At 39.1% G+C, this 26,782-nt stretch overlaps 1 protein-coding gene across 4 annotated transcripts in view; it reads left to right on the top strand.

Moving 5' to 3' along the window:
- Nucleotides 1-26,782, top strand: part of DGKZ (diacylglycerol kinase zeta) — an 821,282-nt gene that overhangs the window by 671,667 nt on the left and 122,833 nt on the right. For all 4 annotated transcript variants that reach the window (XM_053720300.1, XM_053720299.1, XM_053720298.1 and 1 more), the window contains 4 exons: nucleotides 9,939-9,979; nucleotides 10,415-10,686; nucleotides 11,251-11,282; nucleotides 21,069-21,112. In XM_053720300.1, coding sequence (XP_053576275.1) covers nucleotides 9,939-9,979; nucleotides 10,415-10,686; nucleotides 11,251-11,282; nucleotides 21,069-21,112 — 389 coding nt within the window. The remainder of the gene's footprint in view (nucleotides 1-9,938; nucleotides 9,980-10,414; nucleotides 10,687-11,250; nucleotides 11,283-21,068; nucleotides 21,113-26,782) is intronic.

A 26,782-nucleotide genomic window follows, 5' to 3' on the forward strand; every position in this document is an offset into this window, starting at 1 on the left:
TGGCAAACGGTCCCTAAGGTGGAGGGAGCAGTTTCTACCTTAGCTAAGCGTACCACTATCCCGGTGGAGGATAGCTGTGCTTTTTCAGATCCAATGGATAAAAAGTTAGAGGGTTACCTTAAGAAAATGTTTGTTCAACAAGGTTTTATATTGCAACCCCTTGCATGCATTGCTCCGATCACGGCTGCAGCGGCATTCTGGATTGAGTCTCTGGAAGAGAACATTGGTTCAGCTACTCTGGACGACATTACGGACAGGCTTAGAGTCCTTAAACTAGCTAATTCATTCATTTCGGAGGCCGTAGTACATCTTACTAAACTTACGGCGAAGAATTCAGGATTCGCCATTCAGGCACGCAGGGCGCTGTGGCTAAAATCCTGGTCAGCTGATGTTACTTCTAAGTCTAAATTGCTTAATATACCTTTCAAAGGGCAGACCTTATTCGGGCCCGGGTTGAAAGAGATTATCGCTGACATTACAGGAGGTAAAGGCCATGCCCTGCCTCAGGACAAAGCCAAAGCCAAGACTAGACAGTCTAATTTTCGTTCCTTTCGTAATTTCAAAGCAGGAGCAGCATCAACTTCCTCTGCACCAAAACAGGAAGGAGCTGTTGCTCGCTACAGACAAGGCTGGAAACCTAACCAGTCCTGGAACAAGGGCAAGCAGACTAGGAAACCTGCTGCTGCCCCTAAAACAGCATGAATTGAGGGCCCCCGATCCGGGATCGGATCTAGTGGGGGGCAGACTTTCTCTCTTCGCCCAGGCTTGGGCAAGAGATGTTCAGGATCCCTGGGCGATAGAGATAATATCTCAGGGATACCTTCTGGACTTCAAATACTCTCCTCCAAGAGAGAGATTTCATCTGTCAAGATTGTCAACAATCCAGACAAAGAAAGAGGCGTTTCTACGCTGCGTACAAGAGCTCTTGTTAATGGGAGTAATCCATCCAGTTCCACGATCGGAACAGGGACAGGGGTTTTACTCAAATCTGTTTGTGGTTCCCAAAAAAGAGGGAACTTTCAGACCAATCCTGGACTTAAAGATCCTAAACAAATTCCTAAGAGTTCCATCGTTCAAGATGGAGACTATTCGGACAATTTTACCTATGATCCAAGAGGGTCAATACATGACCACTGTAGATTTAAAAGATGCTTACCTTCACATACCGATTCACAAAGATCATTATCGGTACCTAAGGTTTGCCTTCCTAGACAGGCATTACCAGTTTGTGGCTCTTCCATTCGGATTGGCTACAGCTCCAAGAATCTTCACAAAGGTTCTGGGTGCTCTTCTGGCGGTACTAAGACCGCGGGGAATCTCGGTAGCTCCATACCTAGACGACATTCTGATACAAGCTTCAAGCTTTCAAACTGCCAAGTCTCATACAGAGTTAGTGCTGGCATTTCTAAGGTCACATGGATGGAAGGTGAACGAAAAGAAAAGTTCACTCGTTCCACTCACAAGAGTTCCCTTCCTGGGGACTCTTATAGATTCTGTAGAAATGAAGATTTACCTGACAGAGGACAGGCTAACAAGACTTCAAAGTGCTTGCCGCACCCTTCATTCCATTCAACACCCGTCAGTGGCTCAATGCATGGAGGTAATCGGCTTAATGGTAGCGGCAATGGACATAGTACCCTTTGCACGCTTACACCTCAGACCACTGCAACTGTGCATGCTAAGTCAGTGGAATGGGGATTACTCAGACTTATCCCCTTCTCTGAATCTGGATCAAGAGACCAGAAATTCTCTTCTATGGTGGCTTTCTCGGCCACATCTGTCCAGGGGGATGCCATTCAGCAGACCAGACTGGACAATTGTAACAACAGACGCCAGCCTTCTAGGTTGGGGTGCCGTCTGGAATTCTCTGAAGGCTCAGGGACAATGGAGTCAGGAGGAGAGTCTCCTGCCAATAAACATTCTGGAATTGAGAGCAGTTCTCCATGCCCTCCTGGCTTGGCCCCAGTTGACAACTCGGGGGTTCATCAGGTTTCAGTCGGACAACATCACGACTGTAGCTTACATCAACCATCAGGGAGGGACAAGAAGCTCCCTAGCTATGATGGAAGTATCAAAGATAATTTGCTGGGCAGAGTCTCACTCTTGCCACCTGTCAGCAATCCACATCCCGGGAGTGGAGAACTGGGAGGCGGATTTCTTAAGTCGTCAGACTTTTCATCCGGGGGAGTGGGAACTTCATCCGGAGGTCTTTGCCCAAATACTTCGACGTTGGGGCAAACCAGAGATAGATCTCATGGCGTCTCGACAGAACGCCAAGCTTCCTCGTTACGGGTCCAGATCCAGGGATCCAGGAGCAGTCCTGATAGATGCTCTGACAGCACCTTGGGACTTCAGGATGGCTTACGTGTTTCCACCCTTCCCGTTGCTTCCTCGTTTGATTGCCAGAATCAAACAAGAGAGAGCATCAGTGATTCTAATAGCACCTGCGTGGCCACGCAGGACTTGGTATGCAGACCTGGTGGACATGTCATCCTGTCCACCTTGGTCTCTACCTCTGAAACAGGACCTTCTGATACAGGGTCCCTTCAAACATCAAAATCTAACTTCTCTGAAGCTGACTGCTTGGAAATTGAACGCTTGATTTTATCAAGACGTGGATTTTCTGAGTCAGTTATTGATACCTTAATACAGGCTAGGAAACCTGTTACCAGAAAGATTTACCATAAGATATGGCGTAAATACCTATATTGGTGTGAATCCAAAGGTTACTCTTGGAGTAAGGTTAGGATTCCTAGGATATTGTCTTTCCTACAAGAAGGTTTAGAAAAGGGTTTATCTGCTAGTTCATTAAAGGGACAGATCTCAGCTCTGTCCATTCTGTTACACAAACGTCTGTCAGAAGTTCCTGACGTCCAGGCTTTTTGTCAGGCTTTGGCCAGAATTAAGCCTGTGTTTAAAACTGTTGCTCCACCATGGAGTTTAAACCTTGTTCTTAATGTTTTACAGGGCGTTCCGTTTGAACCCCTTCATTCCATTGATATAAAGTTGTTATCTTGGAAAGTTCTATTTTTAATGGCTATTTCTTCGGCTCGAAGAGTCTCTGACTTATCGGCCTTACATTGTGATTCTCCTTATTTGATTTTTCATTCGGATAAGGTAGTCCTGTGTACTAAACCTGGGTTCTTACCTAAGGTAGTTACTAACAGGAATATCAATCAAGAGATTGTTGTTCCTTCTTTATGCCCAAATCCTTCTTCAAAGAAGGAACGTCTACTGCACAACCTGGATGTAGTCCGTGCTCTAAAATTTTACTTACAGGCAACTAAGGAATTTCGACAAACGTCTTCTCTGTTTGTCATTTACTCTGGGCAGAGGAGAGGTCAAAAAGCTTCCGCTACCTCTCTTTCTTTTTGGCTTCGTAGCATAATTCGTTTAGCTTATGAGACTGCTGGACAGGAGCCTCCTGAAAGAATTACAGCTCATTCTACTAGAGCTGTGGCTTCCACTTGGGCCTTCAAGAATGAGGCCTCTGTTGAACAGATTTGCAAGGCTGCAACTTGGTCTTCGCTTCATACTTTTTCCAAATTTTACAAATTTGACACTTTTGCTTCATCGGAGGCTATTTTTGGGAGAAAGGTTCTTCAGGCAGTGGTTCCTTCTGTATAAAGAGCCTGCCTATCCCTCCCGTCATCCGTGTACTTTTGCTTTGGTATTGGTATCCCAGAAGTAATGATGACCCGTGGACTGATCACACTTAACAGAAGAAAACATAATTTATGCTTACCTGATAAATTCCTTTCTTCTGTAGTGTGATCAGTCCACGGCCCGCCCTGTTTTTAAGGCAGGTAAATATTTTTTAATTTATACTCCAGTCACCACTTCACCCTTGGCTTTTCCTTTCTCGTTGGTCCTTGGTCGAATGACTGGGAGTGACGTAGAGGGGAGGAGCTATATGCAGCTCTGCTGGGTGAATCCTCTTGCACTTCCTGTTGGGGAGGAGTAATATCCCAGAAGTAATGATGACCCGTGGACTGATCACACTACAGAAGAAAGGAATTTATCAGGTAAGCATAAATTATGTTTTTCTGATGGCTATTTCCTCGGCTCGAAGAGTCTCGGAGTTATCTGCCTTACATTGTGATTCTCCTTATCTGATCTTTCATTCAGATAAAGTTGTTCTGCGTACAAAACCTGGGTTTTTACCTAAGGTGGTTTCTAACAAGAATATCAATCAAGAGATTGTTGTTCCATCATTATGTCCTAATCCTTCTTCAAAGAAGGAACGTCTTTTGCATAATCTAGACGTAGTCCGTGCCTTGAAGTTTTACTTACAGGCTACTAAAGATTTTCGCCAAACATCTAACCTGTTTGTTGTTTACTCTGGACAGAGGAGAGGTCAGAAGGCCTCGGCAACCTCTCTTTCTTTTTGGCTTCGGAGTATAATCCGTTTAGCCTATGAGACTGCTGGACAGCAGCCTCCTGAAAGGATTACAGCTCATTCTACTAGAGCTGTGGCTTCCACCTGGGCCTTTAAAAATGAGGCCTCTGTTGAACAGATTTGCAAGGCTGCAACTTGGTCTTCCCTTCATACTTTTTCCAAATTTTACAAATTTGATACTTTTGCTTCTTCGGAGGCTGTTTTTGGGAGAAAGGTTCTACAGGCAGTGGTTCCTTCCGTTTAAGTTCCTGCCTTGTCCCTCCCATCATCCGTGTACTTTAGCTTTGGTATTGGTATCCCACAAGTAATGGATGATCCGTGGACTGGATACACTTAACAAGAGAAAACATAATTTATGCTTACCTGATACATTTATTTCTCTTGTAGTGTATCCAGTCCACGGCCCGCCCTGTCCTTTTCAGGCAGGTCTAAATTATAATTAAACTACAGTCACCACTGACCCTATGGTTTCTCCTTTCTCGGCTTGTTTCGGTCGAATGACATGATATGGCAGTGAGGGGAGGAGCTATATAGCAGCTCTGCTGTGGGTGATCCTCTTGCAACTTCCTGTTGGGAAGGAGAATATCCCACAAGTAATGGATGATCCGTGGACTGGATACACTACAAGATAAATAAATTTATCAGGTAAGCATAAATTATGTTTAAAACCTGGCTTTTAGTCAGGTTTAAAAATTTTTGTTTCTGTACACTACAGTCACCACGGCACCCTATAGTTTCTCCTTTCTTCTCCTAACCGTCGGTCGAATGACTGGGGGGCGGAGCCAGAGGGGGAGCTATATGGGCAGCTTTTGCTGTGCTCTCTTTGCCATTTCCTGTTAGGGAAGAGAATATTCCCACAAGTAAGGATGAAGCCATGGACCGGACACACCGTAGGAGAAAGAAATTTATCAGGTAAACATAAATTCTGTTTTCTTAAAGGGGCATCAAAGCCATTTTTCTATAAATGCATTAGAAATGAATTGCTCCATTGCAGAAGTTTTGCACACAAAATAAAAAAAAATTGTTAGCACACCCTTAAAAAGCCTATTGAGTGTTGTTTTCTTTCTACAGCAGTAGTTAAACGCTTACAGATGTTTACACATGTAAATTAATTACTGAGCATATCAGTCAATCACTGTGCAGAATGTAGGTGGGTCGGGGTTCTGAATTTCATTGAACGCACTTTAAAGGGACATGAAACCCAATCGTTTTCTTATATGATTTAGATAGAGAATACCATTTTTAAATAATTTTCCAATTTACTTCTATTATCTATTTTGCTTCCTTTTTTTAGTATCTTTTGTTGAAGAAGCAGCAATGCACATGGGTGAGCCAATAACATGAGGCATACATGTGCAGCCACCAATTAGCAGCTCCTGAGCCTATCTAGATATGCTTTTCAACAAAGGATACCAAGAGAACAAAACAAATTAGATGTTAGATATAAAATGTAACATTTGAAATTGCATGCTTTTGCGAAAGAAAAAAAATGGGTTTCATATCCCTTTAATCTCTCTGGGGCAGAATTAAAAAAACTACAATTTTCCAATTTACAGTACAGAAAAATGGCAGAATGAAAGTGCATAGTTCTTTCCCTGTCCATAGTTAAACATTTTGACCTAGACTACACATGGAGCTAAAAAATATTTGCGCTATTGTGCTTTAACATCATTCAAGCTCAATCAATAGAGCTTTGATTTTTGTGCTCAAGTTATTGTTTTACCAAAGTTAACTTTCAGCGCTTAAGCGATAGTCTAGTCAGTGCTTGATAACATCTGCGTGTTTGGATCTGCAGATGCGCTAAATCCCTCGCATAATAGGCTTCAATGGGCGCACGCATTAATATTCATGTTGGATATAACTTAAGCGCTAAGCCGATGGTTTGCTAGTAGCAGAGTTTTATGTAGCTCTGTGCTATTCTATTAATAGAAATGATTTACTTGAGCTGAAGCACAACACTTAGCTCACCACTTGTAATGTGAGCTGTATGAGTGCACTTATAGCGCTCCCTGTACTATTCTTCAAAAGTATGGGGGTGCACAAAAAAGTTTCTACTGTGTTAAAGGGACATGAAACTCAAACTTTTTCTTTTAGAATTCAGATAGACAATTTAATCTTTAAAAAGTTTACAATTTACTGGTATTTTCAAATTTGCTTTGTTGTCTTGTTATTCTTTGTAAAAGAGATATCTAGATAGGCAGTGTGCACATGTCTGGAGCACTACATGATAGGAAATAATGCTGCCATCTAGTGCTCTTGCTTATGTAAAACAATGTTGCAGACACGTGCACACTCCTGAACTTACCTCACTGCTTTTCAACAAAGGATAACAAGAAAACAAAGACAATTTGATAATAGAAGAACATTAGAAAGTTGCATAAAATTGTATGTTCTATCTGACTGGTTTTCAAACCTGTCCTCAGGCCTCCCCAACAGGCCAGGTTTTCAGGATTACCTTGGAAGAGAGCCAGTAAAATAACCAGGTTTACTAATCGGCTGATTTTTTTCACCTGTGCTCTAGTTCAGATATCCTCAAAATGTGACCTGTTAGGGATGCCTGAGGTCAGGTTTGAAAACCAGTGCTCTATATGATTAACCCCTTAACAACCGAGGACGTGCCAGGCACGTTCTACAAAAAACGGTCATTAACGACCAAGGACGTGCCTGGCATGTCCTTAGGGGTTTCAAGAGGTGGAAGTGACCACTTTCAGGGTATTGCAGCAATGCCTCAATATTGAGGCATCGTGCAATACCCTTTTTTAGGCTACCGATGCAGAGAGGGCCATCGGCCAGCGATAGCGGCAATCATTGGTGGCGTAGGAGGGCGGGAAGGGGGCGGGACCGTGATCTGTGAGGAGCGGGGGTTGCTAAGGAGGGGGGGCAGCTACACTACAGAAACATTGGATTTTTGTTTAATAAAAAAAAGTCCACATTTTTTGCAAACTGGGTACAGGCAGCTGACAAGATGGCGGTGAATAGGTAGAGGGGGGAGGGTTAGAGAGCTGTTTGGGGGCTCAGGGAGCTTGGGTGGTAAGGGGGGATCCTAAACTGCAAAAAATATATAATAAAAAAAAAAACTTTTATTTTTATACTGGCAGACTTTCTGCCAGTACTTAAAATGGTATTGACAATTGTGAGGTGGGGGAGGGAAGAGAGCTGTTTGAAAGGGGTCAGGGAGGGATCAGGGGATTTGTCAGGTGGGAGGCTGATCTCTACACTAAAGCTAAAATTAACCCTTCAAGCTACCTAATTAACACCTTAACTGCTGGACATACTACAAGTGTGGTGCGCAGCGGCATTTAGTGGCCTTCTAATAACCAAAAAGCACTACCAAAGCCATATATGTCTGCTATTTATGAACAAAGGGGATCCCAGAGAAGCATTTACAACCATTTGTGCCATAATTGCACAAGCTGTTTGTAAATAATTTCAGTGAGAAACCTAAAGTTTATGAAAAAGTGAACAATTTTTTTTATTTGATCACATTTGGCAGTGAAATGGTGGCATGAAATATACCAAAATAGGCCTAGATCAATACTTTGGGTTGTCTACTAAAAACAAAATATATACATGTGAAGGATTATTCAGGGATTCCTGACAAATATCAAGTGTTACAATGTAACTATCACTAATTTTGAAAAAAAAATGCTTTGGAAATAGCAAAGTGCTACTTGTATTTATGGCCCTATAGTTTACAAAAAAAACAAAGAACATGTAAACATTGGGTATTTCTAAACTCAGGACAAAATTTAGAAAATATTTAGCATGGGTGTTTTTTGGTGGTTGTAGATGTGTAACAGATTTTGGGGGTCAAAGTTAGAAAAAGCGTGTTTTTCCATTTTGTCATCATATTTTATATATATTTTTTATAGTAAATTATATGATATGATGAAAATAATGGTATCTTTAGAAATTCCATTTAATGGCGAGAAAAACGGTATATAATATGTGTGGGTACAGTAAATGAGTAAGAGGAAAATTACAGCTAAACACCGCAGAAATTTAAAAATAGCCCTGGTCCTTAACAGTAAGAAAATTAAAAAATGCTTTTGTCACTAAGGGGTTAATGAAAGAAAACAAATTAGGTTCCATGTCCCTTTAAGATGCTGCGGCTAAATTATTTGACAATATATTGTAATATGAGATTAGAAGTCTTGTTTCACGGGACAACAAAAATGTGTAACAAAGGAAGAGCTGGCGCTATAGAACAACACAAATCTGAGTACAGGAGGGCTCCCTCAAACAGGTCCCAGAAATAGAAAATTGAAAAACAAAAAAGGAGTACTGGCGCTAAAAGCTAGGTAGAAAGGATATATAACTCTATATAGGGTCATATGACAAAATGTAAAAAAATATAATAAAAAATGAGTATACAGATGAAAAGGCTTAAAGGGACACTGAACCCAATTTTTTTCTTTCATGATTCAGATAGAGCATGCAATTTTAAGCAACTTTCTAATTTGCTCCTATTATCAAATCTTCTTCATTCTCTTGGTATCTTTATTTGAAATGCAATAATGCAAGTTTAGATGCCGGCCCATTTTTGGTGAATAAACTGGGTTATTCTTGCTGATTGGTGGATACATTCATCCACCAATAAAAAAAAGTGCTGTCAAGAGGTCTGAACCAAAAATAAAGCTTAGATGTCTTCTTTTTCAAATAAAGATAGCGAGTGAATGAAGAAAAATTAATAATAGGAGTAAATTAGAAAGTTGCTTACAATTGCATGCTCTATCTGACTGAATCACGAAAGAAAAAATTTGGGTTCAGTGTCCCTTTAAGAATAGTAACCTATAATCTAAAGATAAACTCGAACAAAAGCAGATTACAGTAGATATAAATTTAATAGTCACCGTACACAATAGAATAAAATAATAATCCTAACCACAATGTAAAATAAGAATTCAATATTACAATAAATTAGAACAATAGACAATAAGTAGTGCAAATTATTAGGATGGTACAATAATAGTACAAACAGTTATAAGCTGAGCAGCTAAAAGGATAGTACAGACTATTATAAGTAAAAAGTAGGCTTAGCTTTAATAAGGGCTCACTCAGAATAAAACCTTACGTATATATCCTAATAATTGTGCTTACAGCATGTGACAATGTGTATCTGGATAGATACGCATAGATCAACACGTAAACAGGAGCCTAATATATTAAAATTTATAGAAATAATAAATATATATACACTGAACTCTATGCTGCACTGGATAGTTACATACATATAATCATACTAAAAGATGAACCAAAACAAATAATCAGACTTAAAAATGAAACAAACCTATACAATGGCCAAGTAAAAACTAAAATACAATGTATAAGCGCTTTAATGGACGTCCGTGATAAAAAACTATCCGTGATAAAAAATGTGTATACAAAATAGTAATAAGATTTCTCACACTTTACCTGAATGCCTTTAATATCTTGTATTTACTTGATTTTGTACTGAAACTCTGTGTCCATCTGTTTTATATCTCCTTTCCTCCTCTTGTGGCCTGCGCACATGCTGGATATTGATACGGTCATTTAGCAACCACGGCAGACCGTTTTTACCGGATCGACCGTGCACAGGTGAGTAAAAATTCTGCAGGTATTGACCACACACCATGTTGTGATGCCCCACATTGTTTCAAAAGGTTGACAGCGCATTTTGGTGACTGTTGTTCTACAGCATTGATTTTAAGCCCTATTATGTATGCCCTCTCTATGCAAGGGACATTATCAAGTGACTTCTCTTCCACCCTTTTATGGCCAGATTACAAGTGGAGCGGTATTTAATGCACCTGCATGGTATGTACTTGTGAATTGCAAAGAATATTTATTATATCTAGATTGGCAGGTATTGACATGAGTGACAGTTTTAGTGTTATTCTCACATAAAACATATTCATGAACCTTTTCTCTTTTACTTTCTCTCTGGCTGAATTGGTTAAACAATCTCCCAGCCATTATGTTTGTACAGTGTATTCTCAGTCCCACTCATCATCAATTCTTATGTGTTCACAGGAGCATCTGAATTTTGTACTGGAGATCTGCCAGGATGAGCTGTACGTTTTGGATCCTGAGCTTATTATCACCCAGTCTGTTGGTACATCCCCTGCCATGCCAGACTCCAGGTGCCAGTCTATCAGCCCCTCTACCCAACACTTCCAGTTTCCACAACCACCTCACTCTCCCCCAGATTCTCCCGCACTCCCTGAGCTGCAGGAAGAACCTTTCCAAGGCAGGATGGGCAGTGACAGCTCTGCATCCAAACCATCCGTCTTAAACCCACCAAGGTAATCAAAAGGGAGAAGCAGAAGAGAGTAACGTTATGAAATTGCTATTACCTGGGAACATGGGGAAGAGCAGGTCTGTTTAAAGCTGTTATTTGCAACAGTGCGGGAATAAAGAACAGGGGACATAATGGTTCTTAAAGGGACACTCAAGTCAAAATAATCTTTTAGGTTACAGAAAGAGCATACATTTTTAAGACACTTTCCAATTTACTTCCAATATCAAATTTTGCACATTCTTTTTATATACATACTTTTTTTGGGAACTAGCTCCTACTGAGCATGTGCAAAGGCTCACAGGGTATACGTATACTAGTTTGTGATTGGCTGATGTCTTCCATATGGTACAGAGGGGCCGGCAAATGGAAGAAAAAATAAATTTGCCAGAAAATTTGTTACTGCTTTTTTTTAAATAGGCGTTATTGCAATGTCTTTTAATTATGCACTTGTCAATTATGCATTTCTACTGCATTTAGTGTTCCTTTAAGTAGTAGTAAGATTTGGTGGAAGGATTGTAAACATAAATTTTTTTCACTAAAATTTGTTTTGTGTTTTTGTTTCTTTTAGGGCAGAAACAGACCCCAATGTCTCCCAGCTTGGTAAGTGTAATTTGTTGCTATGCTTTAAAACTTAAAGGGACATTAAACACTAAATACATGCTAGATAGAATGATGCATTCAAAGAAAAGATTAGTCCATGACTAACATGTAGATGTATTTTTTAAAGTTTCATTAGTTGTTTAAAAAGTGACAAAATAAGTGTAATGTTTTAGTGTCTATAAAACACTGGGAGCTGCCATGTTGTAACTTGTGTTACCTTCTCTGCTGTGGCCAATTAGGGACAGTTATACATAGGTCATTAGAGTGTGCAGCCAATGGTTGTGCTGGATTTAACAGTGTTCTGCACTTCCATTTCTAACAGGAACTGAAAAGCTCACAATTTCAGAATGGAATTACAGGCAAAGAGGACAAAATAAATAATGAAAGTATATTGCAGAGTTGTTTTATTATATACAATTTATCCTTTTTTTATTACCATCTCAAAGTGTTTAATGTCCCTTTAAGGATAGAAAACCATCTATATGTTATTTATTTGTTTAATAATCTAAATCCGTGGTGGGCAAGTGAAAGAAAGCATATCTTGTTTTTACCGCATAGAAAAAACCTCTATTTTACCTAATATAATATTTGTACTCCCTTCTCGTTGCCATTTTGCTGCTTATTCTGCACTTTCTAACACATACAGTACATTTAAATACTCTGCTTTGAAATAAAGGTTAAAAGTAAATTTTGGCCCCTTTGCAAATGACTGGTGGAGACATAGATATGTGGTTCATTGAATAATATTAATTACGCTCCAATTAACAAGATGCTGGCTCAAAACGTTTATTGGTGTCTTAACATTTTAGGGTTAACATGTAAATACAGATGACTGTGTTTTTTAGTTTCAGAAGGGAAATTTATGTTCTTTCCCCAGAACAATATAATTCAATTATAAATAAATATGGTTAAATAGTTGGAGGGGGGTTTAAGCTGTAAGCGCCCTCGGATTCCTAAATATTGATTCCTGAGCTGTACTCGCCCTCCTAAATATAGATTCCTAAGTTGTAAGCGCCCTCCTAAATAATCTTTTGCTTGTTTTTCCCCTGCACATGTGGCCCAAGTCCATGCAAAAAAATACTATTGCAGCAGGATAGTTTTTTTTGCATATCAGAAGATATAAAACATACAAAGTTTCAGACAGATATTGATAATTAAAGATATATTTGTGCAAAACATTGTCTGTTTTATAAATAAAAAGAGAGAAGCGCTCAACCTGGGAACGAACAATAGCATAATAGCTTGTTCTATGGCTAGTTACCACCCTAGAAGTAGCCTCTTTTTGCTCAATATGTGCCTTTCCTGTAGCATATCAGTCTGATCCTGACTTCACAGTCTGATCCTGACTTCACAGTACAGTCCAGCCCCGAAATACCAGGCAATCCTTCTCAGAACAAGAGAAACGGCAAAACCCCAGATGTACGTTTCGGCCTATTGTGGGCCTCGTCAGTGAGTTGCAGCCATATCCCTCTAGGCACACTGAGCAATGGGTCCACGTCTGGATTCCTGCATCACACTTAGGGAGACTTCCCTAAGTGTCATAATTTGCATAAATAAAAAGAGAGAAGCGCTCAACCTGGGAACGAACAATAGCATAATAGCTTGTTCTATGGCTAGTTACCACCCTAGAAGTAGCCTTTTTTTGCTCAATATGTGCCTTTCACAGAGAAGAACTTTCCTGTAGCATATCAGTCTGATCCTGACTTCACAGTACAGTCCAGCACCGAAATACCAGGCAATCCTTCTCTGAACAAGAGAAACGGCAAAACCCCAGACGTACGTTTCGGCCTATTGTGGGCCTTGTCAGTGAGGTGCAGCCATATCCCTCTAGGCACACTGAGCAACGGGTCCACATCTGGATTCCCGCATCACACTTAGGGAGACTTCCCTAAGTGTCATAATTTGCATAAATAAAAAGAGAGAAGCGCTCAACCTGGGAACAAACAATAGCATAATAGCTTGTTCTATGGCTAGTTACCACCCTAGAAGTAGCCTCTTTTTGCTCAATATGTGCCTTTCACAGAGAAGAACTTTCCTGTAGCATATCAGTCTGATCCTGACTTCACAGTACAGTCCAGCCCCGAAATACCAGGCAATCCCTCTCAGAACAAGAGAAACGGCAAAACCCCAGACGTACGTTTCGGCCTATTGTGGGCCTCGTCAGTGAGGTGCAGCCATATCCCTCTAGGCACACTGAGCAACGGGTCCACGTCTGGATTCCCGCATCACACTTAGGGAGACTTCCCTAAGTGTCATAATTTGCATAAATAAAAAGAGAGAAGTGCTCAACCTGGGAAGGAACAATAGCATAATAGCTTGTTCTATGGCTAGTTACCACCCTAGAAGCAGCCTTTTTTTGCTCAATATGTGCCTTTCACAGAGAAGAACTTTCCTGTAGCATATAAATCTGATCCTGACTTTACAGTACAGTCCAGCACCGAAATACCAGGCAATCCCTCTCTGAACAAGAGAAACGGCAAAACCCCATTGTCTGTTTTATATCTACTAACTGCAATAAACTGCTGTAGTAGTGATTTTTATTTTCTATCTCATTGAGTGTGCGGAAGGATTCTCAAACTTGTGAAAAGCGACTTACTACTCTGATATGGATAGTCTTGAGGACATCACACATCAGTAGGATTTAACTTTAATAAGATAGATCAAAAACAACTGACGCATTTAGCAAAGGGTACAAATGTCCACATTCACTGCTTTTAGTGATTGGAAAACTGTCAAAGAAGCTTTTACTTATCAGTTTATTTAAAGCAACAGTAAGAGGAAAGCTGAAAAAATATTGTATTGAATTTGGAGAAAATTACTATATTTTGCCTCTTTTCAAGTTACTATCCATTTCCTATTGGAATTTAACTCTAAAGGCCACATTTTGTTGCTGATAACCTCTACCAGAAGAGTTTTAGAACTTTGTACGCTAATAAAAAAATAGGTTATTTCATTTCACTCATTCTCTAAGTTTAAGCCGATAAATAAAAAAGAAAATTATATTTTTTCATGCCTTAAAGAAATCATTCATTGTTAATTGATGACACCGTATGAAAATCAGTCCATTTGTGGTGTCTTTGTCATACATGTAATGTTTAGTTAGTAAGTATAAATGTCATGAAACTGAAAGTCAAAATTCAACTTCATATGATTCAGATCGTACATACAATTTAAAAACAATCAAATGTACTTTTATTATCAAATTTTACTTCTTTCTTTTTTTCTTTCTAAAAAGGATGCCAAGAGAAAAGTACATTGGAATGGTTTTTAAATGGCGCGCACTCTATCTGGATTGTTAGTGTTTGATTTTGGCTTTTCTGTCCATTCCATGAAAGTAATGCTAAAAAGATAAGCAGTGTGAATCCCTATGTAAAAATAAGAAACGTGCATAGGTTGAGATTATTGGAGGAGAAAATACTCATATTTCAGATACACAAATTATATGTTAATAACAACTACAATTGGTAAAATATAAATCATTTTATATGAGAACAAGTATCCATATCAATAGCATAAAAATCACAAAACATAAGAATATATAATGGCCATGCTTATCATTAGCTACCTAGAAAAGTCTAGTATTGAATTATTGTATTTACCGCCTTTTAAAAAAGAAAACAGGTTTCATAAAACTAAGGTGAGCTAATGGGTCCATTCTAGATGTAGTATGTTCAAAGATTTGAATGATTCTTTAATGCCCTATTTCTTCTGTTATGTGTGATCAGTCCACGGGTCATCATTACTTCTGGGATATAACTCCTCCCCAACAGGAAATGCAAGAGGATTCACCCAGCAGAGCTGCATATAGCTCCTCCCCTCTACGTCAGTCCCAGTCATTCTCTTGCACCCAACGACTAGATAGGATGTGTGAGAGGACTATGGTGATTATTCTTAGTTTTTATGACTTCAATCAAAAGTTTGTTATTTTAAAATAGCACCGGAGCGTGTTATTACTTCTCTGGCAGAGTTTGAGGAAGAATCTGTCAGAGTTTTTTACTATGATTTTAACCGGAGTAGTTAAGATCATATTGCTGTTCTCGGCCATCTGAGGGAGGTAAAGGCTTCAGATCAGGGGACAGCGGGCAGATGAATCTGCATTGAGGTATGTAGCAGTTTTTATTTTCTGAATGGAATTGATGAGAAAATCCTGCCATACCGTTAAAATGACATGTATGTATACACTTCAGTATTCTGGGGATGGTATTTCACCGGAACTACTCTGTTAAAGGTCACTAATCCTTTTTAATAACTATTTATCATGTTAAACGTTTTTGCTGGAATGTAGAATCGTTTACATTGCTGAGGTACTGTGTGAATAAATATTTGGGCATTATTTTCCACTTGGCAGTTTTTTTGCTTTAATTGTGACAGTTTCGTTTCTCTTCACTGCTGTGTGGGAGAGGGAGGGGCCGTTTTTGGCGCTCTTTGCTACGCATCAAAAAATACCAGTCAGTTACTTTTATTTTTCCTGCATGATCCGGTTCATCTCTGATAGATCTCAGGGGTCTTCAAACTTCTTTGAAGGGAGGTAAATTCTCTCAGCAGAGCTGTGAGAATTCTTATAGTGACTGTGAATAAAAACGTTGCTTTGTATTTTTTATGTCAAATTTAATTATTGTTATTTTACTAATGGGAACAAACCTTTGCTAAAAGTTTTGTTATTTTAAAGTTTGATGCTATAACTGTTTTTCAGTTCATTATTTCAACTGTCATTTAATCGTTAGTACCTCTTTGAGGCACAGTACGTTTTTTTGCTAAAAAAGATTATAACCAAGTTGTAAGTTTTTTTGCTAGTGTGTTAAACATGTCTGACTCAGAGGAAGATATCTGTGTCATTTGTTCCAATGCCAAGGTGGAGCCCAATAGAAATTTATGTACTAACTGTATTGATGCTACTTTAAATAAAAGTCAATCTGTACAATGTGAACAAATTTCACCAAACAGCGAGGGGAGAGTTATGCCGACTAACTCGCCTCACGCGGCAGTACCTGCATCTCCCGCCCGGGAGGTGCGTGATATTTTGGCGCCTAGTACATCTGGGCGGCCATTACAGATAACATTACAAGATATGGCTACTGTTATGACTGAAGTTTTGTCTAAATTACCAGAACTAAGAGGCAAGCGTGATCACTCTGGGGTGAGAACAGAGTGCGCTGACAATGCTAGGGCCATGTCTGATACTGCGTCACAGCTCGCAGAGCATGAGGACGGAGAGCTTCATTCTGTGGGTGACGGTTCTGATCCAAACAGATTGGACTCAGATATTTCAAATTTTAAATTTAAATTGGAGAACCTCCGTGTATTACTAGGGAAGGTCTTAGCAGCTCTCAACGATTGTAACACCGTTGCAATACCAGAGAAACTGTGTAGGTTGGATAAATACTTTGCGGTACCGGCGAGTACTGACGTTTTTCCTATACCTAAGAGACTAACTGAAATTGTTACTAAGGAGTGGGATAGACCCGGTGTGCCGTTCTCACCCCCTCCAATATTTAGAAAGATGTTTCCAATAGACGCCACCACTCGGGACTTATGGCAAACGGTCCCCAAGGTGGAGGGAGCAGTTTCTACTTTAGCTAAGCGTACCACTATCCTGGTGGAGGATAGCTGTGCTTTCTCAGATCCAATGGATAAAAAATTAGAGGGTTACCTTAAGAAAATGTTTGTTCAACAAGGTTTTATATTACAACCCCTTGCATGTATCGCGCCGATTACGGCTGCGGCAGCATTTTGGATTGAGTCGCTTGAAGAGAACCTTAGTTCATCTACGCTAGACGACATTACGGACAGGCTTAGAGTCCTTAAACTAGCTAATTCCTTCATTTCGGAGGCCGTAGTACATTTAACCAAACTTACGGCTAAGAACTCAGGATTCGCCATACAGGCACGTAGGGCGCTGTGGCTAAAATCCTGGTCAGCTGATGTTACTTCTAAGTCCAAATTACTTAATATACCTTTCAAGGGGCAGTCTTTATTTGGGCCCGGTTTGAAAGAGATTATCGCTGACATTACAGGAGGTAAGGGCCACGCCCTACCTCAAGACAAAGCCAAAGCTAAGGCTAGACAGTCTAATTTTCGTCCCTTTCGGAACTTCAAAACAGGAGCAGCATCAACCTCCACTGCACCAAAACAGGAAGGAGCTGTTGCTCGTTACAGGCAAGGCTGGAAGCCTAACCAGTCCTGGAACAAGAACAAGCAGGCCAGGAAACCTGCTGCTGCCCCAAAGACAGCATGAACCGAGAGCCCCCGATCCGGGACCGGATCTAGTGGGGGGCAGACTCTCTCTCTTCGCCCAGGCCTGGGCAAGAGATGTTCAGGATCCCTGGGCACTAGAGATCATATCTCAGGGATACCTTCTAGACTTCAAATTATCTCCCCCAAGAGGGAGATTTCATCTGTCAAGGTTGTCAACAAACCAGATAAAGAAAGAAGCGTTTCTACGCTGCGTACAAGATCTGTTAATAATGGGAGTGATCCATCCGGTTCCGCGGTCGGAACAAGGACAAGGGTTCTACTCAAACCTGTTTGTGGTTCCCAAAAAAGAGGGAACTTTCAGGCCAATCTTAGATTTAAAGATTCTAAACAAATTCCTAAGAGTTCCATCGTTCAAAATGGAAACTATTCGGACAATCTTACCCATGATCCAAGAGGGTCAGTACATGACCACAGTGGATTTAAAGGATGCTTACCTTCACATACCGATCCACAAAGATCATCACCGGTATCTAAGGTTTGCCTTCTTAGACAGGCACTACCAGTTTGTAGCTCTTCCATTCGGATTGGCTACGGCTCCAAGAATCTTCACAAAGGTTCTGGGTGCCCTTCTGGCGGTACTAAGACCGCGAGGGATTTCGGTAGCTCCATACCTAGACGACATTCTAATACAAGCTTCAAGCTTTCAAACTGCCAAGTCTCATACAGAGTTAGTTCTGGCATTTCTAAGGTCGCATGGATGGAAAGTGAACGAAAAGAAGAGTTCTCTTTTTCCTCTCACAAGAGTTCCATTCTTGGGGACTCTTATAGATTCTGTAGAAATGAAGATTTACCTGACAGAGGACAGGTTAACAAAGCTTCAAAATGCATGCCGTGTCCTTCATTCCATTCAACACCCGTCAGTAGCTCAATGCATGGAGGTGATCGGCTTAATGGTAGCGGCAATGGACATAGTACCTTTTGCACGCCTACACCTCAGACCTCTGCAATTATGCATGCTAAGTCAGTGGAATGGGGATTACTCAGATTTGTCCCCTACTCTGAATCTGAATCAAGAGACCAGAAATTCTCTTCTATGGTGGCTTCATCGGCCACACCTGTCCAGGGGGATGCCATTCAGCAGGCCAGACTGGACAATTGTAACAACAGACGCCAGCCTACTAGGTTGGGGCGCTGTCTGGAATTCTCTGAAGGCTCAGGGACTATGGAATCAGGAGGAGAGTCTCCTTCCAATAAACATTCTGGAATTGAGAGCAGTTCTCAATGCCCTTCTAGCTTGGCCCCAATTAACAACTCGGGGGTTCATCAGGTTTCAGTCGGACAACATCACGACTGTAGCTTACATCAACCATCAGGGAGGGACAAGAAGCTCCCTAGCAATGGTGGAAGTATCAAAGATAATTCGCTGGGCAGAGTCTCACTCTTGCCACCTGTCAGCAATCCACATCCCGGGAGTGGAGAACTGGGAGGCGGATTTCTTGAGTCGCCAGACTTTTCATCCGGGGGAGTGGGAACTTCATCCGGAGGTCTTTGCCCAAATACTTCGACGTTGGGGCAAACCAGAGATAGATCTCATGGCGTCTCGCCAGAACGCCAAACTTCCTCGCTACGGGTCCAGATCCAGGGATCCGGGAGCGGTTCTGATAGATGCTTTGACAGCACCTTGGAACTTCGGGATGGCTTATGTGTTTCCACCCTTTCCGCTGCTTCCTCGATTGATTGCCAAAATCAAGCAGGAGAGAGCATCAGTGATTCTAATAGCGCCTGCATGGCCACGCAGGACTTGGTATGCAGATCTAGTGGACATGTCATCCTGTCCGCCTTGGTCTCTACCTCTAAGACAGGACCTTCTGATACAGGGTCCATTCAAACATCAAAATCTAACTTCTCTGAAGCTGACTGCTTGGAAATTGAACGTTTGATTTTATCAAAACGTGGTTTTTCTGAGTCGGTTATTGATACCCTGATACAGGCTAGGAAGCCTGTTACCAGAAAGATTTACCATAAAATATGGCGTAAATACCTATACTGGTGCGAATCCAAACATTACTCATGGAGTAAGGTTAGGATCTCTAGGATATTGTCCTTTCTACAAGAAGGGTTAGAAAAGGGTTTATCAGCTAGTTCATTAAAGGGACAGATTTCAGCTCTGTCCATCTTGTTACACAGGCGTCTGTCAGAAAATCCAGACGTCCAGGCTTTTTGTCAGGCTTTAGCTAGGATCAAGCCTGTGTTTAAAGCTGTTGCTCCGCCATGGAGTTTAAACTTAGTTCTTAACGTTTTACAGGGTGTTCCATTTGAACCCCTTCATTCCATTGATATAAAATTGTTATCTTGGAAAGTTCTGTTTTTAATGGCTATTTCCTCGGCTCGAAGAGTCTCTGAGTTATCAGCCTTACATTGTGATTCTCCTTATCTGATTTTTCACTCAGACAAGGTAGTTCTGCGTACTAAACCTGGGTTCTTACCTAAGGTGGTCACTAACAGGAATATCAATCAAGAGATTGTTGTTCCATCCTTGTGTCCAAATCCTTCTTCAAAGAAGGAACGTCTTCTACACAATCTGGATGTAGTTCGTGCCCTCAAGTTCTACTTGCAGGCAACTAAAGATTTTCGCCAAACTTCTTCCCTGTTTGTCGTTTATTCTGGACAGAGGAGAGGTCAAAAAGCTTCTGCTACCTCTCTCTCTTTTTGGCTTCGTAGCATAATACGTTTAGCCTATGAGACTGCTGGTCAGCAGCCTCCTGAAAGAATTACAGCTCACTCCACTAGAGCTGTGGCTTCCACTTGGGCCTTTAAGAATGAGGCCTCTGTTGAACAGATTTGCAAGGCTGCAACTTGGTCTTCGCTTCATACTTTTTCCAAATTTTACAAATTTGACACTTTTGCTTCTTCGGAGGCTATTTTTGGGAGAAAGGTTCTTCAGGCAGTGGTTCCTTCTATATAATGAGCCTGCCTATCCCTCCCGTCATCCGTGTACTTTTGCTTTGGTATTGGTATCCCAGAAGTAATGATGACCCGTGGACTGATCACACATAACAGAAGAAAACATAATTTATGCTTACCTGATAAATTCCTTTCTTCTGTTGTGTGATCAGTCCACGGCCCGTCCTGTTTTAAGGCAGGTAAATATCTTTTAAATTATACTCCAGTCACCACTTCACCCTTGGTTACTCCTTTCTCGTTGATTCTTGGTCGAATGACTGGGACTGACGTAGAGGGGAGGAGCTATATGCAGCTCTGCTGGGTGAATCCTCTTGCATTTCCTGTTGGGGAGGAGTTATATCCCAGAAGTAATGATGACCCGTGGACTGATCACACAACAGAAGAAAGGAATTTATCAGGTAAGCATAAATTATGTTTTTTGGAGCACAGGACTGGCAAAAAGTTGTAATGTCATGATTTGTGTAAAGAGCCAGAATTCACTAAGAAAAGTATTGATTTTTATTAGATATCAGTAGAAATTGATCTATTAAGGGATCATTTTTAAAATTTATATTTAAGGAAAATATAAATATTTCTGTTACTTTGTATTCTCTTGTGTACTAACATACTTTTTCATGTTCTTTATAGACAGAATGTTATTGGATGCTGTGAAGAACAGTGATTTTGAAAGGGTAAGAAATTGACCGTATAGTTTTCTACTGGTGCGACAGTATAACGGGGCCTGAGAGGAGTGAGTAACATAAGAGGGCCTGGTGTAGTGTATTTACTTATGTTAACTTGTGTTCCTTGAGTGATTTGATAGCAATTACTGTTGGACAGGGGCGTATTTTGCCCTTGCCTAGGGCGGCAGATTGGGGGGAGCAGCACTTTTGAGTCCCTGTAGGGAGCAGCAGGTGACTTAGCTAGTGCTTGCCGTCTGTATTTTATATATACATACTGTATGTATGTGTATATATATATATATATATATATATATATATAGTACACATGCTAATATGCCAATTCAACCTACCTGGGTGTATGCAAGTGTTTTATAGAGGGTTAAAGTTAATACAAAGATTCTACACTCAGACTCTTAGCTAATCCCGAATGGTGATGTAACCTCAAAAACACTATCACCGAAGTTTAGAAGAGAAGAAAAAGTGATTGGGATAGCGCTGCGCAGCTGCGAGTCTTATAAAGTGAAATAAATATATGTTAATTTGGATCGATTTTTATCTGAATATGAGGGTGTCTCTGTTTTGGGTTGTCCAATTTTGGGATTACTATTTTGATATATAAGGATCCCCGGTTTGTTTTGATCATATAACCGGGATGATAGAGTAATTTCTATATTTTTAAAATAGTCTTATGTCCTATGTTTTTTATATATATGTATCTTATAGATATTATTATAAAATATGATGTAAAAGAAGAGAGAGGAGCAAGTGCTTTAAGATATATGTATTTTATTCCTATACAGATAAGGTTCTTATCGTAAAATAGTTAACAATAAAATCTAACACATAGATGCCGGCATCTAGATTTAAAACCACATTAAAACAGTTTTTTATTTGAAATTTATACTTGTTATATTCTATCAGTATTACTGCTGGTTTTGAACTATAACCGTGGTTTTATGAAAGCAGCTCTGATTGGCAACATCTGATAAACAACAAAAAGTTTCTATTCCTTGACATACATGTATCGTATATTTTGTTTTACAATTACAATTTTTCGGTGCAGATCTAGTTTTACAATATATTAGCTAGATGAGTGTGAATACCACGTATTTTTACTTAGACATTGATATTCCAGGTCTACGGTGGTTTGTCACAGCGGTAAATGGTAGTAAGTGGATTTATCTGTCATATATACGTGTATAAGCAGATTGTCTCTTGTTATAAAAACCTTGGTATATTGTCCATATTCTGGATCTCCTCCATTAAAGTTGTGACCGGCCGGTCTTTTGGTGAAGTAGTTCCGTATGTTCTCCCTTGTTTTCTTTTTGTTTGGTTAAAATCCGGGTTCTTCAGGTATTTCCTGATCCAATTGTGGATTTTCTCCTTGTGTCTGTGTAACCCTTGAGCCAGGTGATTGAGGCTGGAGCGGTTACTGGATCCTTGGATAGGAATTACACATATGGAGTCTGTCCCTAGAAAGTGGGATATGGCTCGATGTACCTATCCTAGCCAGCCCGAACACGAGAAAGACCTCTCACCTGCTGGGTTCTGTGTTTAGATATCCTGTGACTGTCAGCAATCTCTACGCGTTTCAGCCTGGGGCCTTTATCAAGATGCTTGTGTGCTGTGCAGTCTGGATTTAAATATTGTGTCCATCTTCCTGATTGGATCTTGTTCTTGACCAATCCCTATTGTTTATTTGTTGTTCCTCCTCCTGGAAGGTTGTCTCTTATTCCTCTCTTTGTGTTGTTAATATAAGGTTATCTATCCTTTATACATCCTGACCTGTTGTTATTATATTTCAAACTTATTAGTTCATCTGTGAACGCATATGGGTAGTTCTGTATCGTTTCTTACGATAAAAGTAAAAATAGAGATAAAGATGAAAATAAAATAAAAATAAAAACACAGTTCTCAAGCCTATGCTCCACTCTTCCTTAAGTGTTTTTTTGGGGGGACCTTTATTCTTTATCAACTTATATTGTTTGTTTGTTTATATTCCTATGTTTTTAAGTGGAAATAAATCATAATGTGGTCTCAATAGTGTATTATTGTGCTCTCGCTTTAATTTGCAAGAGGTAATAGTCCTGATCAGTGTTTTATGTGTCAAGTGTTAGTTTATAAATCTTATACAGATAACTGCCTGTATTCAGAATCATATATAAACCCTTTTCTTACATAGTTGTGAAATAAATTTTCTAAGTTTTAAAAGTGTGAATTTTATAAGACCATTGTTTATCTATGTGTTTAACATCTTAATTCTATTGGTTTTTAGGGGAAAATTTCGTGAATAGGTTTGCTCCATAGTTTTGTGGAATTTTTTCATGTATTAGAGTTTCTTAGTGAGGAATGTGATAAATATTTTTAGAGGACGTTCATTACTTTACCTATGTGTTTAACATGTGTCTATATATTATTCGTGCAAGAAAATTTTTTTGTGTGTGTGCTTTTAGTGTTTGTTCGTGGACTGTTTTGGTATAATTTAAACTTCTGTAATATCTTTCTTGCCAGTGAGTATAAGGTGATAAAAAGTTATATATACAATGCAATCTGTGTCTTTTATTATCACAGTTATATTAATGTATTTAGATCCATTTCTGAATTTAATCCAAATGGGTGTAATGTTTTGAAATTGAAAATACATTCTGCTTCCTTTTTGAGGAGGAGTGTATTCATATTCCCCCCCCCCTTATTCCCAGATGTAGTTTTTTGATACCCCAGTATTTGAAATCTTTTAAATTACTGGAGTGTTTTTCTTTAAAATGTGAGTACAGTATTGTGTCTGTTGCTTTGTTTTCTATTTTTAGAATATGTTCTCGTATTCTATCTTTTACAGTTCTACTTGTTTGTCCAAAATATAGTAGGTTACATGTACATTTTATGCAATAGATGACATTCCTGTCTGTGCATCTTATTAGTTGATTTATTTTTAGACAGAAATTTGAATTGGATGATCTTATTTCCTTTCTTTTTTCACTGTATTTACAAGATTTACAGGATATACAGGGGAAGAAACCTTTTAGTTTATTTCCATTTAGGTCTCCGTCAACAGTGTTGTTTCTTTCTCTATACTCACTCGGTGATAATATCATTTTGAGGTTTTTGGCCCTTTTAAAAATTATGTCTGGTTGCTTTCTTACCCTTTTCCCTAAGATTTGATCTTGTTTTATTAGATGCCAATTCCTTTTCAGAATTTTTCTTATTTCAAAGTGTTGGCTACTGTATTCGGTTATGAAGGGTATAAAGAAATCATCAATTTCTCTTTCTTCTTTGTTTTTCTTTATTAATAGAGACTCTCTATCTACTGTTGACACTTCCTGTCTTATCTTTTCTACAGTGTCTTTATTATACCCCTTCTCTATGAATCTAGATGTAAGTATATCAGATTGAGATTGGTAACTTTCGAGTGTGGAGCAGTTTTTCCTTACTCGTAGATATTGTCCTTTTGGGATATTAGATTTCCACTGTTTGAGGTGGCAACTTTCTGCATGTATATAATTGTTTGCATCTATAGTTTTAAAGTAGTTTTTGGTATTGATTTGGAGGTTGTTAATTTCAATTTCAATGTCTAAAAAGTGTATTTTCCATCTACTATATTCATGCGTGAATGTGATACCAAGACTATTGGTATTGAGGTCTATAATAAATGTGTCCAGTAGTTCTGTGTCTCCTTGCCAGATGATAAATATATCGTCAATATATCTGCAATAGAGCACAAGGTCAGGACAAAAGTGAGCATATTAAATTATTTGAACAGAACATAAAAAAAGAACTAGAGGCCCTAGATCAAACCAAACCGATTAAGAGAAATATGAATAGGAAAGAGATTCAAACACTAAAAGAACTTCAGAATAACAAAGAGATCATAATCAAACCGGCCGACAAAGGTGGGGGGCTGGTCATTATGGATAGGACATACTATGTAGAGGAATCAAATAGAATATTACAAGACAAACTCACATATGAGAAACTAAAATATAATCCCATTAAAAAACAAAAAAATAAATTAAGTAACATACTCAAAAAAGCAAAAGATGAAGGGATTATAAACGATTCAGAATCAGAATTCCTCTCCATAGATTACCCTAAAACACCTACATTTTACTTTCTGCCAAAAGTGCATAAAAATTTAGAGAAACCACCAGGACGTCCCATCATTTCTGGGATAAACCGCTTAACATCAAATCTGTCACAATACGTGGACTTCTATTTACAGAAGTATGTTACTAAACTACCAGCATACCTTAGAGACTCTACACACTTTATTAATAAGATTAGAGAAATAACATGGAAAGAAAATTACACACTAGTGACATGTGATGTGAATTCCTTGTACACTAATATATCACATGAACTAGGACAAAAAGCTGCGAAAAAAACCTTAGATAAAGATGAGGAACTACCTGAACATCAGAACAGATTTATTATGGAATGCATAGATTTTATCTTACAAAACAATAGTTTTTATTTTAACAATGAGGTATATTTACAGATTAAGGGAACGGCAATGGGCACAAGGTTCGCCCCCAGTTACGCAAATTTATTCATGGGACAATTCGAAGATGAACATATACATAATGGCCCATGGGGGGCGAACCTTGTGCTCTATTGCAGATATATTGACGATATATTTATCATCTGGCAAGGAGACACAGAACTACTGGACACATTTATTATAGACCTCAATACCAATAGTCTTGGTATCACATTCACGCATGAATATAGTAGATGGAAAATACACTTTTTAGACATTGAAATTGAAATTAACAACCTCCAAATCAATACCAAAAACTACTTTAAAACTATAGATGCAAACAATTATATACATGCAGAAAGTTGCCACCTCAAACAGTGGAAATCTAATATCCCAAAAGGACAATATCTACGAGTAAGGAAAAACTGCTCCACACTCGAAAGTTACCAATCTCAATCTGATATACTTACATCTAGATTCATAGAGAAGGGGTATAATAAAGACACTGTAGAAAAGATAAGACAGGAAGTGTCAACAGTAGATAGAGAGTCTCTATTAATAAAGAAAAACAAAGAAGAAAGAGAAATTGATGATTTCTTTATACCCTTCATAACCGAATACAGTAGCCAACACTTTGAAATAAGAACAATTCTGAAAAGGAATTGGCATCTAATAAAACAAGATCAAATCTTAGGGAAAAGGGTAAGAAAGCAACCAGACATAATTTTTAAAAGGGCCAAAAACCTCAAAATGATATTATCATCGAGTGAGTATAGAGAAAGAAACAACACTGTTGACAGAGACCTAAATGGAAATAAACTAAAAGGTTTCTTCCCCTGTATATCCTGTAAATCTTGTAAATACAGTGAAAAAAGAAAGGAAATAAGATCATCCAATTCAAATTTCTGTCTAAAAATAAATCAACTAATAAGATGCACAGACAGGAATGTCATCTATTGCATAAAATGTACATGTAACCTACTATATTTTGGACAAACAAGTAGAACTGTAAAAGATAGAATACGAGAACATATTCTAAAAATAGAACACGAAGCAACAGACACAATACTGTACTCACATTTTAAAGAAAAACACTCCAGTAATTTAAAAGATTTCAAATACTGGGGTATCAAAAAAACTACATCTGGGAATAAGGGGGGGGAATATGAATACACTCCTCCTCAAAAAGGAAGCAGAATGTATCT

Source organism: Bombina bombina, chromosome 7 (genome assembly GCF_027579735.1).
Source record: "Bombina bombina isolate aBomBom1 chromosome 7, aBomBom1.pri, whole genome shotgun sequence".
Classification (NCBI taxonomy): Eukaryota; Metazoa; Chordata; class Amphibia; order Anura; family Bombinatoridae; genus Bombina; species Bombina bombina.